The 18,372-nt window shown below is 46.7% G+C and overlaps 1 protein-coding gene across 1 annotated transcript in view; it reads right to left on the bottom strand.

Moving 5' to 3' along the window:
* LPCAT3 (lysophosphatidylcholine acyltransferase 3) overlaps positions 1 to 18,372 on the bottom strand; it is a 39,099-nt gene that overhangs the window by 1,835 nt on the left and 18,892 nt on the right. Inside the window, exons 2-9 of the mRNA XM_059403659.1 lie at positions 4,520 to 4,627; positions 3,719 to 3,825; positions 3,006 to 3,099; positions 2,798 to 2,835; positions 2,196 to 2,374; positions 1,364 to 1,472; positions 522 to 608; positions 256 to 422 (exon numbers count right to left, since the gene is read on the bottom strand). Of these exons, the coding sequence (XP_059259642.1) occupies positions 256 to 422; positions 522 to 608; positions 1,364 to 1,472; positions 2,196 to 2,374; positions 2,798 to 2,835; positions 3,006 to 3,099; positions 3,719 to 3,825; positions 4,520 to 4,627 (889 nt within the window). The remainder of the gene's footprint in view (positions 1 to 255; positions 423 to 521; positions 609 to 1,363; positions 1,473 to 2,195; positions 2,375 to 2,797; positions 2,836 to 3,005; positions 3,100 to 3,718; positions 3,826 to 4,519; positions 4,628 to 18,372) is intronic.

The following is an 18,372-nucleotide window of genomic DNA, read 5'->3' as shown; positions in this document are numbered from 1 at the left end:
CCCTCTTCCTCTCTAAAAAACAAACAGAAAACTCAAGGCATGTCTGGGTCTTGCTTGTGTCCTGTCCTACAGATATGACAGGAATGGGTTCTGGGGGGATGGGAGCGGGGACAAAACTATATGAGTGTGTGGGTGTGAGGATGACTGGAGGTTTTCTACCCAGATGGGAAAAGAGGACAGTACATCTGTACCTTCAAATCTGGGAAAGCAGAGGGAGGAGGAGCTAGGGCCCAGACCTCCCTGTCAGTGGCTTACCGGGCCACCCAGGCATTGGTGTTGATGTTGAACGAGGCGATGGTGCCAGTGAAGCGGGGGGTTGTTTCAAAAAGCCACACCTTCATGTTGGCACAGGCATCCCACTGTGCCTTTCCATGTTCGTCAAAGCCATTGAAGCCCAGCCCCGTCAGAATGCACACTCCTTCCTGAGGAAAGGAGCAATTCCATGAGCGTTCAAGCTACGTTCCTTGCCACAACGCCCCCCCGATTGTTGAATGAGGACCCATTTTCATTTTGTGACTTACTGTGACCAGCCAACAGGTGACATATTTGTTCAGCACAAACTTGCCCCAGAGCAGCATGTACATGCAGCGGAACCAGAAAGGGTGGTTCTTGAGAGAGGGAAGAACAGCCGCGCGTTAGGGATGCTCCCCGGGTAAGGCAAACTTCCCTCAACGTTCCTCCTCTCCGCACGCGTGGCTGACTGCCACGCATCCACCTGGCAGTCTGCTGGGTGGCCCTTCGCACAGGCTAAGTAAAAGGAAGACGTAGGGAACCCAGCGGACATCCATTTGCCTTTCTCTTTGGAGAGTCCCAGAAACAGCCTCTTCCCTAACTTTCTAAAGTACCGAGCATTTGGGACACCAAGTACTAAGGGACTTTTTAGATATCCATGGTCAATGTTAATTTAAGAGACAAACCTACCCAGAGTGCGTAGGGAGCTGCTGCAAGCCTTTCAGCTGGGCAGGAGCAAAAGCCAGCACTTCCCCCTCCCTCGGTTTTTGAATTCCCTAGAAGCCCCCAATCTATCAAGAGAAGAAAACAGGCTGGAGAGGACCGGAAGCTACTAGGCTCCAAGGAGTCCCTGGCTGCAATACGTCAAGCTACGAGCTGCTCCCGAGGGAGGGGAGGGGCTGCTCAACGTGCACCTGGCACAGCCCTGTGCCCGCGAAGGTCGTTCAGTGCTGGCTGATGAACATGTCCCGGCCCGGCTGGCATGGACACACCAACTCTCCCAGATCTAAGAGCAAAACCAACATGCATTTGTCGATGGTGTTACCCACTTCTCGCCTAGCTACAGGGATCCTTGCCAGTTCATTTCTAACTTGGACGCGGCCATGCGGCTGCTGCACCAGTCACCACTCACTTCATAGTCTTCAGTGAGGAGATAGTCTTCTGTGATGTGGGGGCTAAGCACAGTGTAGCCCACTAGGTAGACAAGGCCCAGACTCAGGCGCCTGAGAGCAGGTATGGTGCTGGAAAGGAACAAGCAGGGTCACAGCGGGCAGAGCCTTGTCCCTTCACCCTCTGACCTTAATCACGCAGAGGAGTGTTTCAGAGTGTGTGGGACAAGGCGCTCTTGGTGCCAAGCCAACAGTCTGTGTCAGGGAGAGGCAGCTCGACGCATGGCCTCGCCGGTCTTCTCTGGCTACACTGGGCCTGAAGGGCCAAGGTGGAGGACAGGAGAATGCCCGATTCTCAATCTGCTCCTTCCTACCCTGGCTGAATCAAGGCTCAGCCACAGGCCAGGCAACTTCTCAGGAAAGGGATTTTCCCAGTAACTTCAATTTTCTATTCTGATATGTGTATGCGTGTGTGTGTATGTGTGTGTACATACATATATACATATTTTCATATATTTAACATCCCTGCCCCCCAAAAAACGAGAAAATGGGTTTTGAAGGTAGGGACATGGCTGCTCAGGCAAAATTCTGTGGCATAAAAGTGAATTTTTATGTCTGTACTAGAGGGTCAGAATGGATGGCTGGAAGTAGTGTTAGCTGAAAAGGACCTGCTGGCCACAACGAGCAGGAATAGAGTACCCATTTCAACAGTCCTGCGCCTGCTGTGGCCCAGGCCTGTGAGCCAGGGCCACACTGGAGAACTCGGGCAGGGCTGGCCTTCTGGAAGTCGTCTAGAAGTGGCTTTGTATAAGGTGAGACACCTATACAGAGGTCTGGACCAAGAGGGGGATTTACCTGTTTGGTATCTTCCCTGGTGTGTCAGTCAGCTGTCCCTGCACCAGCTTCATGTAGTGGTTCATTGAGAACTGGGGTCCTACCAAGAAGGCCCCATAGAAGTAGGAGAAACCAGCAACTTCCAGCAGGGAAGGGACACCCCGTATGGCATATTTCTGTTGCTCAGAGGACAAGGAATTCTATGCCAAGAAGAGAATGAATGGTTCAGGATAGCCTTGCATCTCCCCTCAAGAGCCAGTCTATGTGTTCCCCACCCTTGAACCCACAAAACCGGGCTTCTTCAGACAGCCGTCTCTTTGAGGGCATGGTATGGGGAAGAGGAGCCACTTCACATGGAAATGAAGGGTAACTTAGCAACAGTTGACTGCTGCTTTTCCAAATGCCAGGCTGGCACTGATCTCTGGACTTTGTGCATGAGCGGGGTCCGGGGAAATTAGGTTTGTTGATCCTTGCTCAGTGCTCTCTGAACAGAACTCACACAGGCTGGGCAGGGGCGAGAGGCTCTGCTCCTGGCATCTGGGTGCAGTCTTTTGGTAGCAACAGCCTTTCTCCTTCCCTCTGGTTACATTCCTTAACCTCTCTGCGGAGGAATGGGTACTTACCTGATCCTTCCCTCCGTCAAAGTAGTCAACAGCCAAACCTGAGCAGAGAGAGAAGGTGTGGGTAGAGCAGAGGGAGGGCACTGAGGATGTGGCCTGTGGACTGAGTGTAGCCAGGAGCAGACCAGAGGGCACCCAGAGCAAGAAAGTTTATGGTGGGATGGGGGAGGAGCCTAGGTGTAAATGGGGAAGGCAGTGAGCCAGCACTCACCAATCAGCTTCAAGGTCAGGACACAATGTGGCATTGTCCACTTGATATCGTAGTTGCCAGTGGCTGTGTAATAATATCCGGCAAGAAGGTAGGCCTGGTGCAGTGGGGGTGGTGAAGGAAGAACTTAATTCTACCACCTGCTCCTGCTAGGGTTTATTTTCTCCCTGCTCTGAAACCCACTGTATTCTTTCATTTTTCCTTTATCCTGATCTCCTCCTTAAAGGCTTATTTATGTACCTAAAAATGAAAGAAACTGAACCCACAGAGGGAAGAGACTTGCTCAAGGCTTCTTGGCAAAATGAGGGCAGAACGGAGAATTCAGAGCTTAGAGTCCATGGCTCATTTCAAGCTGAATTCCTGTCTTGCCTTTAAGTGACACCCCTCATGGCCAGCCAGCTGGGCTAAGCCCGGTCAGCACCAAAGAACCCCAGTGTCCCAGCCCTGTGCAAAGGGGGGTTAGCTGGTGTCCCTCCTTGGACACAGGTAACATCTCAGCCCTGCCGTGTGCAGATGAGACACTTGGTGCCTGTGAAAAGTGACCTCTCCGAAGTCAGGCTGCTAAAGTGATGCCGGGAGAAAGGACTAGAAACTGGATCTCCTAGTTCACTTATGCTGCACCACAGTCACCTCCCTGCTCCCCTAAATCGCTGTCTGCTGTAGCTGCGATCTGAGCAGCCCGCCATCAGAGCCTGCCCAGGGGGTGGCGCGGTTACCATCTGGAAGCAGTAGGTAGTGAGGACGGCAGTGACTGTGCGGCCCATTAGTCGGAGGATGAGGAACTGAAGCACAATGCAGAGCAGGGAGTGGTAGAGCTGATTTCCTGCAAGGCAGAGGGGAGCGCAGTTTAGGCTGTGGTTGTTGGGGTTGTTTTTTTTGCATTCCCACCCTTCCTGAAACTTCTAAACACAAGGAGAATTTAAAATTTACAGAAGAAACTTGGGTGTGAGGATTTTTTCTTTGAAAAGAGACTCATGGGGCGCCTGGGTGGTTCAGTGGGTTAAGCCTCTCTGCCTTTGGCTCAGGTCATGATTTCAGTGTCCCAAATCAGGCGCTCTGCTCAGCGGGGACCCTGCTTCCCCAGTCTCCGCCTGCCTTTCTGCCTACTTGTGACCTTTCTCTCTGCCAAAGAAATAAATAAAATCTTAAAAAAAAAAAAAAAAGTAAAAAGAGACTCCTATTTTGAAGGAAGGGAAGGAAATGAATTGTATCAATAGAAGGGACTGGCAGGGAGTTACTGAGTTTCTGAATGTTTGAGCTAAAGGGGTGCTGCTGATGAGCGGACAGTGCCGGCGAGAAAATGATGGGGTCCAGCCGAGGTAGCCGCTCTCAAAATATCATCTGGGAGAGGAATGTCCGGAAGAGGCGAATTAAGCTGTTCCTGCACACACGAACCCTCTTTCAGCAAGCACACCATTATAACTTCCCTATCCATTGGATTCTCTGGAGAAATTCTGTTCAAGTCTGCTCCTTCCTGGGTTCTGGCCAATCGCGATGCCACTGCTGAGTTTACTCACCAAAGTTAAAATAAGCAATTGAGAGGCCTGTGAAGGTGTGGAAGAGATGGATGAGGTAGGTGTCCTTGAAGAAAAGGTAACGCCGATAAAACACAGCCAAGGGGTAACCTAGAGGGGAAAAAAATCAGTGAGAGGGTGAACCATTCCTGATGCCCTCCTGGTTTTGTCTTAGAAGTTTAGCGGGCATGAAATGCAGCCCAGAGTGGAAAACCCATACATTCCCCGGAGTGGAAAACCCATACATTCTGTGGACATCGGCAGAGACGGTAACGGCATCCCCAAGAATCAGAAGTCTCTTTGCAAATACAACTTTAAAACTGAAGATAGGAGTTTTACATGGAGTCGGTACAAAACTGGGTCCCCAGACTAGGTGTTCCTTATAGCCAATTAAATATTGTTAGGAATTTTATCTTGTGTTGTTCTAAATGATTCAAGGAATTATTTTGAGTGCCCAATGATGCCCAGGGACACTATTTTACACCTTTATGATCTATCTTATTTTATTACCTCATCTGTTAGCAGAATAAGATCAGCTTACTAAGAGGACAAAAGTAAATTCATGCCAGGCTGCAAAGTCGGATTCCTGCCTACGTATACATTTGCGTACTCCTCACCTACTGAGGTCTGGACATCAACTGTGTTATGACTCCGTGTGAATATCCTGGAAAAATGTTATCTACAGCTGTGGTCCCGGCAAGATCCCAGGGCCATGACTGAACTACAAGGGCTATCTCGGGCTGGGCTGAAAGCGAGCAAAAGACAGCTTGCTGGATTAAAAAGGGTCAATAACATTTGGTATTCCTCAACTACAATGAGCCTGTTCCGAGGTTTTGCTACATGTTCCTAGTCAGTGTTCTAGCAAGAAGTCTGGCTCCCGTGCTCGGCAACACCCCTATGGCAGTAGTGTGTGTGTGCAAAGAACTAGAATCCTTGCTTCTTTCTGGAAGGACACCTCACCTATCCCAACACTGTGTAAATAGTGTTCATGGATTACAGTTGCTGCAATTCTTGATGTCAAATTATAGACTGCACTTAATTTTTCATGGGCAATATGGTGGGGAGCTTGGTGACCTCCATAATGCTCAGGAAAGTGTTATACCCAGAGAAAATGCTCAATTATTTATCAGGTGAATAAGAAGATAGATAATTGTGTTACATATTGGCCTATGTGCTTATAGTCTGTTTTCTCATACTTCTTTACTTACCAACCCGGCCTGGGTACTTATGTATCCTGTTTGTTATTTTATGTTTTTTCCCCCCCTCACGTAACAGTGTATCAACTATCTGATCTCCTTGGTGCCAAGATCTGCCCATGTTCTTGGACTGCTGTTCTCACTGTGGGCTAGGCATTTTATCAAATTTACAGCTTTATGCAAGTAGTTAATTTTACAGATATCCTGTGTATCACCGGCTCATTCATTCAACACAGGTTTGTTAAATGCCTACTGTATGTCCAGTATTCTGCTTATAGAACATTTGATGAGGGAGGAGGTGGCATGGAACAGTTTACTTTCTCGCTAGCTGAGATGAAGCGATATAGGATTACTAGCTCAAGGGAGAGGGAGGCATCTATGATCCCTTCACAGTCAGACGAATGAGCAAAGAAATAGGATTGAGTCTCATTATATATCACATGGGCAGAAATTTGGCAGGAACCAGAGCCAGGTACTAGAAAGTATATAGAATAGGGTCTGATAGCCTTAAATCTTTTGCTTCTTATTTTATTTTAAAGATTTTATTTGACGGAGAGAGAGCATGCACCCAAGGGGGCAGGGGTAGAGGGAGAAGCAAATTCCTCACTGAGCAGGGAGCCTGACGACAGTGGCCTCTGTCCCAGGACCCTGGGATCATGCATGACCTGAGCTGAAGGCAGATGCTTGACTGAGTCACCCAGGCGCCCACAGGGGTATAAATGAATAGAAGCAATAAACAGGGTAGATCTCAGGATGCCTGGGTGGCTCAGTTGGTTAAGCATCTGCCTTCAGCTCAGGTCATGATCTTAGGGTCTTGGGATCAAGTCCCACATCAGGCTCTCTGCTCAGTGGGGAGTCTGCTTCTTCCTCTACCTGCCACTCCCCCTGACCGTGTTCTCTCTCTGACAAATAAATAAAATCTTATTAAAAAAAAATAGGGTAGATCTTAAATATCTAGAGTACTGATGAGTAAGTTCTACACAGCCAAGAGTTTACCTTTAGGCACGAGGACCTTTGATCAACTGGAAGCCCTAAAACCATTTCGAATGTTTGAAATTAAAAACAAAACAAACAAAAAAATAAAAAACACAACACACACTACTCTGCTTCCTGAAGTGTGAATATAATTTAATATTTTCTTGGGGATCTGGGCCATAATTACTCTAGAGTACAGTCATGACCTACCGAGGTATGTAAACCTGCTTGCTCTCACTCTTGTGGGCGCTCCACGGTCCGCATTCTGAGTTCCTTTCCCTATGTCTAATTTACCAAAGCGTCCCTTAGAAACCATAACTATGTTTTAAAGGTGTTAAAAAAAAGATTTAAGAGCAAGAGTCTTGTGTGCTTTCCTTACAGATGCAGGGCACAGGCCTGGTAACCTTTGTCCTGGCCCCTCAAGGCCCTTTTCTCTAGTTTTCAGGTATATGCGGGAGGTGGATGGGGGCTGCTGGGTTCCACAAAGGTAACTGAAGGGTTAGTGCATGCTAGTAAACACAGAAGATGGAGCGGTTGGCAGGAAAATGAGAAGGCAGGAGGCCAGGTTACCAAAAACACAGATCATCACGGAGAACAGCAAAGCCCGGGGTGAAGCCACAGAGAGGAAGAAGGAACTGTGCGGGGTGAGTTGCTGAGACAACCCAGAGCTGATTTTAAGTGTGTAAACACCAAACCTTGGTCTTGGCTGCCGCTCAGCTCAGCGGGCTCTGGAGCCTGGCTGCCCGGCAGGGATGTGCTGTTTTGAGGAGAGTGTTATCCTACAAGCTGTTTCTGAGTCTTAAGGCTTTTCTGTGGGAGCCAGTGCTTAATATAACGGCTGTAGTCCCCAGAAGAATCTTTAAAAGCCAAAGAAAGGGCGCCTGGATGGCTCAGTCGTTAAGCATCTGCCTTCGGCTCAGGTTGTGATCCCAGGGTCCTGGGATTGAGCCTTAGATCCAGCTCCCTGCTCAGCGGGAAGCCTGCTTCTCCCTTTCCCACTCCCCCTGCTTGTGTTCCCTCTCTCACTGTCAAATAAAATCTTAAAAAAAAAAAAAAAAAAAAAGAGCCAACGAAAGCACCTCCTCACTCATTCCCTGCCCTCGAGTCTGATTTGGTAGGTCTGAGGGAAGGTGATGTGCAGCCAAGGTTAAGAAAGACTGCTTTAGAACGCCTGGGTGGCTCAGAGGGTTGGGGCCTCTGCCTTCGTCTCAGGTCATGATCCCAGAATCCTGGGATTGAGACCCACATCGGGCTCTTCTGCTCGGCGGGGAGAGTCTGCTTCCTCCTCTCTCTCTCTCTCTACCTGCCTCTGCCTACTTGCGGTCTGTATCTGTCAAATAAATAAAATCTTTAAAAAAAAAAAAAAAGAAAAGAAAGAAAGACTGCTTTATAAAAAATCCTAAGGCAGAGCAGCAGTCTGTATTAGGTTCTGAGAATAAAATTCTAAGCCTGTTGACTAGGGGTTATGGTCTTTTTTAAACAAACAGAGGTTTGTTTTATAAAGTTTTTTTTTTTTTAAAGATTATTTATTTGTCAGAGAGAGCAAGAGAGAGCACAAGCAGGGTGGGGGCAGAAGGCAGAGGGAGAAGCAGACTTCACACTAGCAGGGAGCCCAACACAGGACTCGATCCCAGGACCTTGTGATCATGACCTGAGTTGAAGGCAGACACTTAACCAACGGAGTCACCCAGGTGCCCTGTTTTTTTTTCTTTTTCTTTTTTAAAGATTTTATTTATTTATTTGAGAGAGAGAGAGATCACAAGAGAGGTGGGGGCGGGGGAAGCAGGCTCCCTGCTGAGCAGAGAGCCCGATGAGGGGCTCAATCCCAGGACCCTGAGATCATGACCTGAGCTGAAGGCAAGGCTTAATACACGGAGCCACCCAGGCGCCCCCAGATGTCCTGTTTTATTTTATTTTATTTATTTTAAAATTTATTTATTTGACAGACAGAGATCACAAGTAGGCAGAGAGGCAGGCAGAGAGAGAGGAAGAAGCAGGCTCCCTGCTGAGCAGAGAGCCCGATGAGGGGCTCAATCCCAGGACCCTGAGATCATGACCTGAGCCGAAGGCTTTAACCCACTGAGCCACCCAGGTGCCCCCAGATGTCCTGTTTTATAGACAAATTTATAGCTTCATGCAACTAGTGAATTTTCTAGATATCCTGTGGATCACTGGCTCATTCATTCCTTTGAGAAATGTTTATTCAACACCCACTAATAACAGGTGCCCTGTTTATGAAACATACAAGAACTTGCTTGGCTATTCTGTATCCGTTTCTTCTTTGATTATTGTTTTAAAGAGGGGGCTTCAGAAACTTATCAGAAGATGCAGAATGCCGATCTAACAAACATGCTAAACCCAAGGATCCCTAACTAGAATGGGAATGTTCCAACGGCAAAAACTAGGGCATCCAAAATACTGTGAACCTCAAGGCACACTGAACTGGGTCCTCGTCAGAGGCTCAAGGAGTCTTGGAGTATCCCAGCAGCATTCTCCAGCTAGTCACTGGATGTTTACTGGGGTCCAAGTGCCAGCTGAGTCAGAAACTGGGATCTGTCACGACCTAGATGGCTCATGGCATTCCTGATTCTCTGTATACTAGCTGTGAAATACTCATGAATCCTACAGGTTCCAAAGTTTCATTTGAAGAAAGAGAAATGAGCTGTTTACATTCCAGTCTGATACATTTCTTTGACCTTTCAACCTATATAGCTATTTCTGGGATCTGGAGGAATAGGATATGATCCTGTTTGATCAGTCAGTAGTTCATATGACCCCGGTGAAAAGAAAATACAGCATTTTTGGCAAGTGTGGGGGAGAAGAAAGGATTAGACAGAACTGCTGTGTGTTGGCTTAGCCCGACACTAACACCAAGTTTTGTCAAAAGAGACAACCACCTCAAATACCATGCGGAGGGCTGACATGACATCCACAGCGCACCGCAGGGGTGTTCAAACATTTTGGTCTCGGGACCACTTAAGGCTCTCAAAACTAACCGAGGACTTCAAATGACATCGTCAGTGTGGATGCTATCTATTAATATCTCCTGTGTGAGAAAACAAAACAAAGAAAAATGTGAAGTATTTAATTACTAATTCATTCAAAAACAGTAAACGGAAGACATTGTAAGTAACATACGTCTAATGAAAACAACTCTATTTTCCAAAACAAACCAATAAAACCATTTAATGAGAAGCATGGCACTCTTTTACATTTTTACAAATTTCTAGCCTTTGTCTGGCTCAGTAAAAGATAGCTGGGTTCTCAAATCTGCTTCTGCATTTAGTCTGTTAATATGTTGTTTTGGTTAAAACATATGAAGAAAATCTGGCTTTACACAGATATACAGTTGGAAAGAAAATCTTAATAGCCTTTTCACATTATTTTGAATATGATTCTTTGATGCCATACCAAAACTGGACAAGTAGTTTATTAAAGGTTAACCTGCAAGCAAACTGGTTAACTTTCCATGCTGTTACATTAAAATCCATTGGCCCCTCATGTGCTTTTTTAAAGATTTTATTTATTTATTTGACAGACAGAGATCACAAGTAGGCAGAGAGGCAGGCAGAGAGGGAGGGGGAAGCAGGCTCCCTGCTGAGCAGAGAGCCGGATGCAGGGGCTCAATCCCAAAACCCTGAGTCCACGACCTGAGCTGAAGGCAGAGGCTTAACCCACTGAGCCACCCAGGCGCCTCCTTTCATGTGCTTTTAATGAATCTTTTACCCAGGCGTGATTTTTTTTAACACCATGGACTGGTCATTTGGAAAATACTGGTTCACTGAGTTAGGCAGATCTCCCAAATATTGACCTCTGTTGTTAGAATACGATATCAAAAAAATCCTATTTCTCAATATCACCACTAATTTCCAGCAGCCAAGTCTTTATATATAGAGAAGTTGTCAAGCTCCTGGTGATGGATATAACTTTACCTGTTCCAGTCCCCAGACTCTGGGAGGCACTGGGGTTACTTTCTGTCTATACGGACTGTCTACTCTGGGGATTGAATACAGATGGAGTCATATAATATGTAGACTTTTATGTCTGGCCATTTTCACTTAGTATAATGTTTTCAAGGTTCATTTATGTTGCTGCACATATTAATTCTTCATTAATTTTTTTTTTATTTGAGTACAGCTGACACACAACGTTCTATCAGTTTCAGGTATACAACATAGTGATCCAACTCATCTCCACATGAAGCTATGCTCCCAGTGCATTACTCTTTATGGATGAATATTCTTCTGTATGGATACACCGTATTTTATTTATCCTCTTAATAGCTGATGGACATCTGGGTTGTTTCCACTTCTTGGGTTTTACTGAATAAATGGGACATTTGTGTCCAATTTTACGTGTGAACATGTATTTTCTGTTCTCTTAGGTATATATATATCTAAGAGTGGGTCTCTCAGTCCTTTTACCCTCTATCCCTGCACCTCAAGTTGGTGGTGTAGACCAGTTTTTCAAATTTCCCATTTGTTATGGACCAAATTTCCCATCTGTTGTGGACCAATACAAAGTCACAGGCTACAAAAGTTCCTAAATGTTTGCTCTCACTTTCTCACCTTGCTTTGACTGGCAAAGGGTGGCTGGCTATAATCTGAATAGATCGTACTGACGACTATTTTCTATTTCAATGAAGGCTGTTTTTCTGGCTCCTCCTAACTATGGCTGATTTCCAGGATTTGGTGTTGACCCTGCACCTTGTTGGTGACACTGCCTCTCTGGAAACTGCACTACTCTCCTGTGCCTTAATAGGATGTTCATGCCAAAGACAAACACATCTTCAGCTTTAATCATAACTTCTCAAGTTTCAGTTCCCCATTTCCTACTTCCTGGTGGGGCATTCTTAGTTTGGTATCTCATGCCATCTAAAACACGGTCTTTAGGAAAACACGACTTCCCGCCTACTCAGCCTTCTCTTGGCTGCTTTTTTTAATTTATGGGGCTACCATTCCCCAGGTTACACAACCACATGCAAAAGCCTGAAGGTGTCTTGTCTCCTTCCTGTCCTTGGGTCTCTGGACATCACTCTTTTCCAATGGTTCTCGCTAACGTCCACCCCTCCTTTGCTTTCTGTACTATGTTCAAGCATAGTACAGAAGGCCTTCAAGCACTCGCCTTTGAACTCCTGCTGCACTTGAGTGCCGGCTGTGACCTCCCACTTGATCTCTCCCGAAGCCTGAGGCTGCCAGCCACCCTCCACCAGAGTACTCTTCTTTCTACTCCTGCTCAGAAAACAGTGACCCCCAAATGACTACTCACCAGGGGACCAGTCCCTAAGCCCAAGACTCAAGGTCTATCTTCTAAACTACATTTCTAGTTTCTCTGCTGCAGCTAAAACCGATCTGCTAGTTTTTGCCCCAACATGTCTTACGTCTTTTGTCTCTAGACCTTAGGTCACACCAATCCCTTTATGTGGAACACCTTCTCCAACCACTCCTCTACCAAGTGAGGTCCTACCCGTTCTCAGAAAGACAGCTCAAGTGCTTCCTTCTGTATGGCTACCCTCAGACCACAATGAACCCATGACCCCCTGTATTATGGATTCATACCTTATATACATGGCACTTAGTAGGACCAAGACTCGTTTGGCAAATCATTATATATTAGAATATGCCACTCCTTACATTTTTGTTTTATATTACACTTTTTACCTGTTCAATCTCTTTTCCTCAAGGCCTATGTCTTTGAATTTCCCATAGCACACTAACCTATATACTTGATTTTTTGTTTGATTGATCAACAGTAATGGACTCAAGCATCAGTTTCCTCATCTGTAAAATTGGGGATAGTACCTGCCTCAATGAGTTTGTCTAAGGACTAAAGAAGACAATGCATATAAGGTAGCTAGCATAGTGCTAACTAACTATTGTAGGTGGTCAAAGACTTATACAAATACACATTCGCAGAGAGTGAGAGGGAGGTAAATGGGGCAAACTGTTTTCCAAACACCTTCTTTCACCTTCCTGCTAATGGACTTTACCACCCCTTGTCTCCCCAGACCCTTACCACACTCCTTAGCTCAAATTTCTCTCTATTTTTTTTTTTTTTAAAGGGGCACCTGGGTGGCTCAGTTGACCTGCCTTCGGCTCAGGTCATGTTCCAGGGATCCTGTGATTGAGCCCCGTGTCAGACTCCCTGCTCAGCGGGAAGCCTGCTTCTCCCTCTCCCACTCCCCCTACTTCTGTTCCCTCTCTCGCTGTGTCTCTCTCTGTCAAATAAATAAATAAAATATTTAAAAAAAAGTTAGTGGGAAGAAAAGCAAGCCTTTTCTGAGAAATTCTGGGGCAAATGGGTATCAGAGCTTCTGAATCTAATCTTCATTCCATGTGACAACCAAATGACTAAGGGATTTCCTTTCCATCTGCATTTCAGAAGAAGATTCATAGCATATTTACTTTATAAGGATACTGACTTTGGCTTGTTAAAGAGCACTCTTTCCAAAATGCAATGCTGAATAAAGGCGCTGGATGGTTGGAAGAAGGCGGACTTTGGAGTGAAGACAGATCTCGGTTTGAATCCCCATTCTGCTACTTACTAGCTGTCATCTCAGGCTGGTTGATCGTTAACCTCGTAGTCCTCAGTTTCTGTTAAACTTTTTGCTCCTCAGCACAAGGAGTATCTAGCTTAGGGCTTATATATTAAGCCTGGTATATATCAGGTGCTCAGTAAACGCGAGACTGCCCCACACCTGCTTTAGTGGTGAGGGGCTCAGCGATCTTGTCCAGTCGCACCCGTTTGCCGATGTCTCCCAAATTTTCATCTTCAGCCCAGACCTCTCCTCAGGACCCCACACTGGTATGGACTACTCAACACTTCGAGAAGGCACATGCCTAAACAGATACCTCAACTCCAACAAACACTGCTGCCTTACCTTCCTCACTTGAAGCTGCTCCTCCCCTTGGCCGGCCCCATTTCAGCAAACAGCAACTTAGCCTTCATTCCCTTAGGACTGAAACCGTGCAACCTTGCCTCCATTCTTTTTTTTTTTTTTTTTTTTAAAGATTTTATTTATTTATTTGACAGACAGAGATCACAAGCAGGCAGACAGGCAGGCAGAGAGAGGGAGAGGAGGAAGCAGGCTCCCTGCAGAGCAGAGAGCCCGATGCGTTACTCGATCCCAGGACCCTGAGATCATGACCCGAGCCGAAGGCAGCGGCTTAACCCACTGAGACACCCAGGCACCCCACTTGCCTCCATTCTTGACCTGCCCCCCTTCTGGCCTCAACCCAATCAGTCCATAAATCCTGTCTGTCTACCTTGAGAGTAAACCCAGAATCTGGCCACCTTGACCCCTGGTCCAAGCCAACACCACCTCTGGCCTGTGTTACCATATAGCTCGCTGCCTGACTCACCTCTCGCTTCTACCATAACACAGCACCCGCAAGGCTTCTATTCTAAGTTAGATCAGCTCATTCCTCTGCTCGAAACCCTCAGAAGGCCTCCAACCTCGCTGAGGAAAAGCCAAAATCCAACCAGAACCTATGGGATCTGTTTGCCCTTCCCAGACCGAGCTTTCTCTGACTCATCTCCACCACTCTGCCCCAGCCAAAGCTCTCCCTTATACGGGTAGTCGGGCAGGTTCAACCCAGAGCCGCCACCTTAACAGGTTCCTTGCCTGAAATGCCCTTTGCACAGATAAGCTCAAGCTGTTCAGGTCTTTACTAAAATGTCACCTTATCAGTGAGGCCTTCCCTGACCTTCCTAACTAAAACTGCACATGCTTCCCCCCAACCTTCACCCGCCACCAACACATACTTCCTGTTCTCTGCTTCACTCTTCCTTTTTCCCCTTTGCACTTATTAACTGCTTTTTTACACACGTTTTATTTATTTACCAGTCTTTGGAAATAGGAATTTTTGTCTATTCACCCCTCGCGCCACTATGCCAGGGCTTAGCACAAATCCGGGTACAATAAAGGTCTCAAAAATATTTGTTGAATGGGTGAGAGAACGAAAGGATGAATGAGGGAATATTCTATTCTCTAGGCTGTCAATAAAATATTGATTAAGCAGCCATTATGTGGTCAGCACTGCATTAGGCCAAAAGGGGGCTGTGGCAGAATTAGAAGAGGTTTTTTAACTCTTAAGGAGCTTTTTAGAGGGGGAGAGAGAAAAGGGGTACCAAACACTGATGTTCACTATTTGCTACACAAAACAGCCAATGCTAGAGAAGTTAGAAAGGAGAGAGAGCAATAAAGACCAGAGCAGTCAGGACGAATTAGTTAAGGAAGACAGTAATGTGGACACGTGGAGGTAGGAAAGAGCCTGGACGAGTCACTTCAAGAGGGGCCCGCTAGCAGAGGGGTAATACAACCTAACAGAGCAGATAGGAAGGTTTGGGAAACTGGGCAGAGTCTGAAACTGATACAAGAGGAAAAAAAAAATCCATAGGATTGACTGGATGTGGGAGACAATGGAAAAGGACAAATTGAAGATGAGTGAACCACTGTGACAGTCTTCCAGAGTTTTGCTGGAACGGCTCCTAAAATTGGAACAACTCTCTATCCCCTGTCATATTTTTAAGTCACCATCTGTCATTGATAAGCTTAAACAAGAGCAAATGATGTTTTGTTTTTTTTTTTTCCCCTAAGTCCGTTGAAGCTGCGCTGTTCGTACACATGGAAAATGTCTGGCCAATGGCAGGCTAATCGGCTCAATCAGACTTCCTGTCGAAAGAGGTCTAAGCTCATTTTTAAGTTCCGATAAACATATTCATATGTTCCCCTCAGAATGACCATCTTATTTCTGAATTCTAGTTTTAAGATGGGTAGATACAGTTGCTGCGAATTTGTCACCTAGATAAGACAAGGGCTGCTCATGCTGTATGTTAATTATACTTAATAAAAATAACTAAGGGGCGCCTGGGTGGTCCGGTCGGGTAGGTATCTGCCTTTGGCTCAAGTCATGATCTTGTGGTCCTCGGATTGAGAGCCCTGCTTCCGATTCTCTGCTCAGGCAGGGAGCCTGCTTCTCCTTCTCCCTCTGCTGCTCTGCCCGCTTGTGCTCCCTTTCAAATAAATAAAAATCTTAAAAAAAAGAATAATTAAAAAAAATAAGGGGCTGCTCCTCTTTGCTTTACTTTTGTGGCATCCTGTGAGATTTTTATACTGTGGGGCAACTTACTATGCCTTTTTTCTCCTTGTCTAAGGCCTAAAGGGTGACTTTAAGGTAGTTGGGAAAGGAGCGTCTTTGGAGGAGTCTCGAGCTCATCTGTTTTAGACAAGAGCACATATGGAAGCCGCAAATCTAGAAACTGATTCCTTATCCATGCTCACGTACCCCGTGGAAAGTCTTTGTGTATCCCTAGAGTACACATATCCCAACATGAAGACACCTGGCCTTGAGGTTTCCCTTCTGGGAAGTAAAAAAGAAGGCAGTACTACTGACAGAGACACAAAGACTGGAGGGGGAAGCTGGCTCTGGTGGTGCTGCTGCTGGTGAGAGCTGGAGCCCCGGAAAAAGATAAGCTCTCCCCGGGACAGGCCATGAAACACAGGTGGGCCAGGGGCCGAGTCTTAGAAAATGCCTATAATTCAAGGCAGTGGAAGCAAAAGAAATGGAGATAAAACAGGAAAATAAGGAGGTAAATCAGGTTGGTGGAAACGTGAGAAAGGAAAAAGTATTTTAGCAGGAAAGGAATTTAATCACATCAGACCTTACAGAGCCCAGCGAGGGTGAGGAAGAGGATAAGGTCACTGAAGTCACAGTGACGTCATTAGGAACTCGGCAATGGCAGCAGCTTGATGGATGTGGAGACCAGGAGAAGGTGGCCAGTTAAAAAGGCAGTGAGCAGGGGCGCCTGGGTGGCTCAGTGGGTTAAGCCGCTGCCTTCAGCTCAGGTCATGATCTCAGGGTCCTGGGATCGAGTCCCGCATCGGGCTCTCTGCTCAGCGGGGAGCCTGCTTCCTCCTCTCTCTCTCTCTATGCCTGCCTCTCTGCCTACTTGTGATCTCTCTCTGTCAAATAAATGAATGAGGTCTTTAAAAAAAAAAAAAAAAGGCAGTGAGCAGAGTGCCTGGGTGGCTCAGTGGGTTAAAAAGGCAGTGAGTGGATAAAGGGGAAATACAGGCCGGATATGAAGGCTATCAGTATGAGAAGTTTGGCAACAGACAACTGGCCAGAGAGCATGGCCGCTGAGTGAAGGGAACCATTCCTCAAACAGAGGCATTCTGTCCACATGTGTTTGCTGGAAGAAAGCAGTAGAGTGGAAAAGAGACTGCATATGCCACAGGAGCAATGATTTACCTCAGAAAGGAGGAAAGAACCCTGGCTCTTTCCCTGAGGCTGGAAGGCCAGGAGAAGAGGCCAGCAAAGAAACATGGAAGGCAGAGGCTGAAGTTCATGAAAAGAACCTTAATCTCCGGGGCACCTGGGTGGCTCAGTGGGTTAAGCCTCTGCCTTTGGCTCGGGTTGTGGTCTCAGGGTCCTGCTATTGAGCCCCGCATCAGGCTCTCTGCTCGGCAGAGAGCCCGCTTCCTCTCTCTCTCTGCCTGCCTCTCTGCCTACTTGTGATCTCTGTCTGTCAAATGAAAAAATAAAATCTTAAAAAAGATCCTTAATCTCCTCAGTGAAAGCAGTGATGGGGCCATTCTTGGGAAGAACAATGTGACCGGGGGTGGGTGGGTGGACAGGAAACACAACCCATTCCAGGGGCATCGATCGCCCAGAGGTGAGTCTCTTCTCCTTCGGAAGGTTAGTGAAAACCGCAGGGGGCAAGTCCACAGCTGTGGAACATTTCTCCTTCTCCAGAAGTTCGAAATTCTATAGGAATACAGGGGAGTGCTCAGACTTCTGACTGAAAACAACACTGCCAGTTCACGCCTATCCTTGTCTGAACAGGATCTGCTCCAGCTGGGGCACTGGTGGATGGCACGTCTGCCCTACGAGAAGTTTCGCAGAAATGATTCCGAGCAATTTAACTGGTAAGTAACTTCATTATATGAAAACAAATAAATCATACACAACAGAACTTGCAGCTGGCCTGTATCTTAAAGACACAACATGCGACCTCAACGGTGTTTGTCTGAACAGCCACTGTTTGCTAAGGATGCTGGAGCCCAAGAGCACATTTCCTGCGTTTTCCACCAGGCCTACATGGGAGAAAACTTAAAGATTTTATTTATTTATTTATTTGTCAGAGAGAGAGAGAGCGAAAGAGCACGCGCACAAGCAGGCAGAGAGGCACGCAGAGGTGGAGAGAGAAGCAGGCTCCCTGCTGAGCCGAGAGCCTGAAGTGGGACTCCATCCCAGGACCCTGGGATCATGACCCAAGCCAAAGGCAGCAGCTTAGCCGACTGAGCCACCCAAGTGCCCTGGGAGAAAACTTAAGAAGCTCCACTTGAAATCTATGCTTTTAGGGCACCTGGGTGGCTCAGTTGGTTGAATGGGGACTGCCTTCAGCTCAGGTCATGATCCTGGAGTCCCAAGATCAAGTCCTTCATTGGGCTCCCTGCTCAGCAGGGCGGGGTGGGGGTCTGCTTCTCCCTCTGACCCTCCCCCTCTCATGCTCTCTCCCTCTCTCTCAAATAAATAAATAAAATCTTAAAAAAGAAAAAAAATAAATCTATGCTTTTACGTCCTTTTCTCCAGATTCAGAGGAAGATGTCTCTCCCTCCTCTTTAAATATCTCCTCCTCCCCTTGGAATTCTACCCATCTCAGTCTTTCCGCAGAACTTCC

The sequence above is a fragment of the Mustela nigripes genome, chromosome 6 (assembly GCF_022355385.1).
Source record: "Mustela nigripes isolate SB6536 chromosome 6, MUSNIG.SB6536, whole genome shotgun sequence".
In the NCBI taxonomy this organism is placed as follows: Eukaryota; Metazoa; Chordata; class Mammalia; order Carnivora; family Mustelidae; genus Mustela; species Mustela nigripes.
This window is presented reverse-complemented; position numbering and strand designations above follow the sequence as displayed.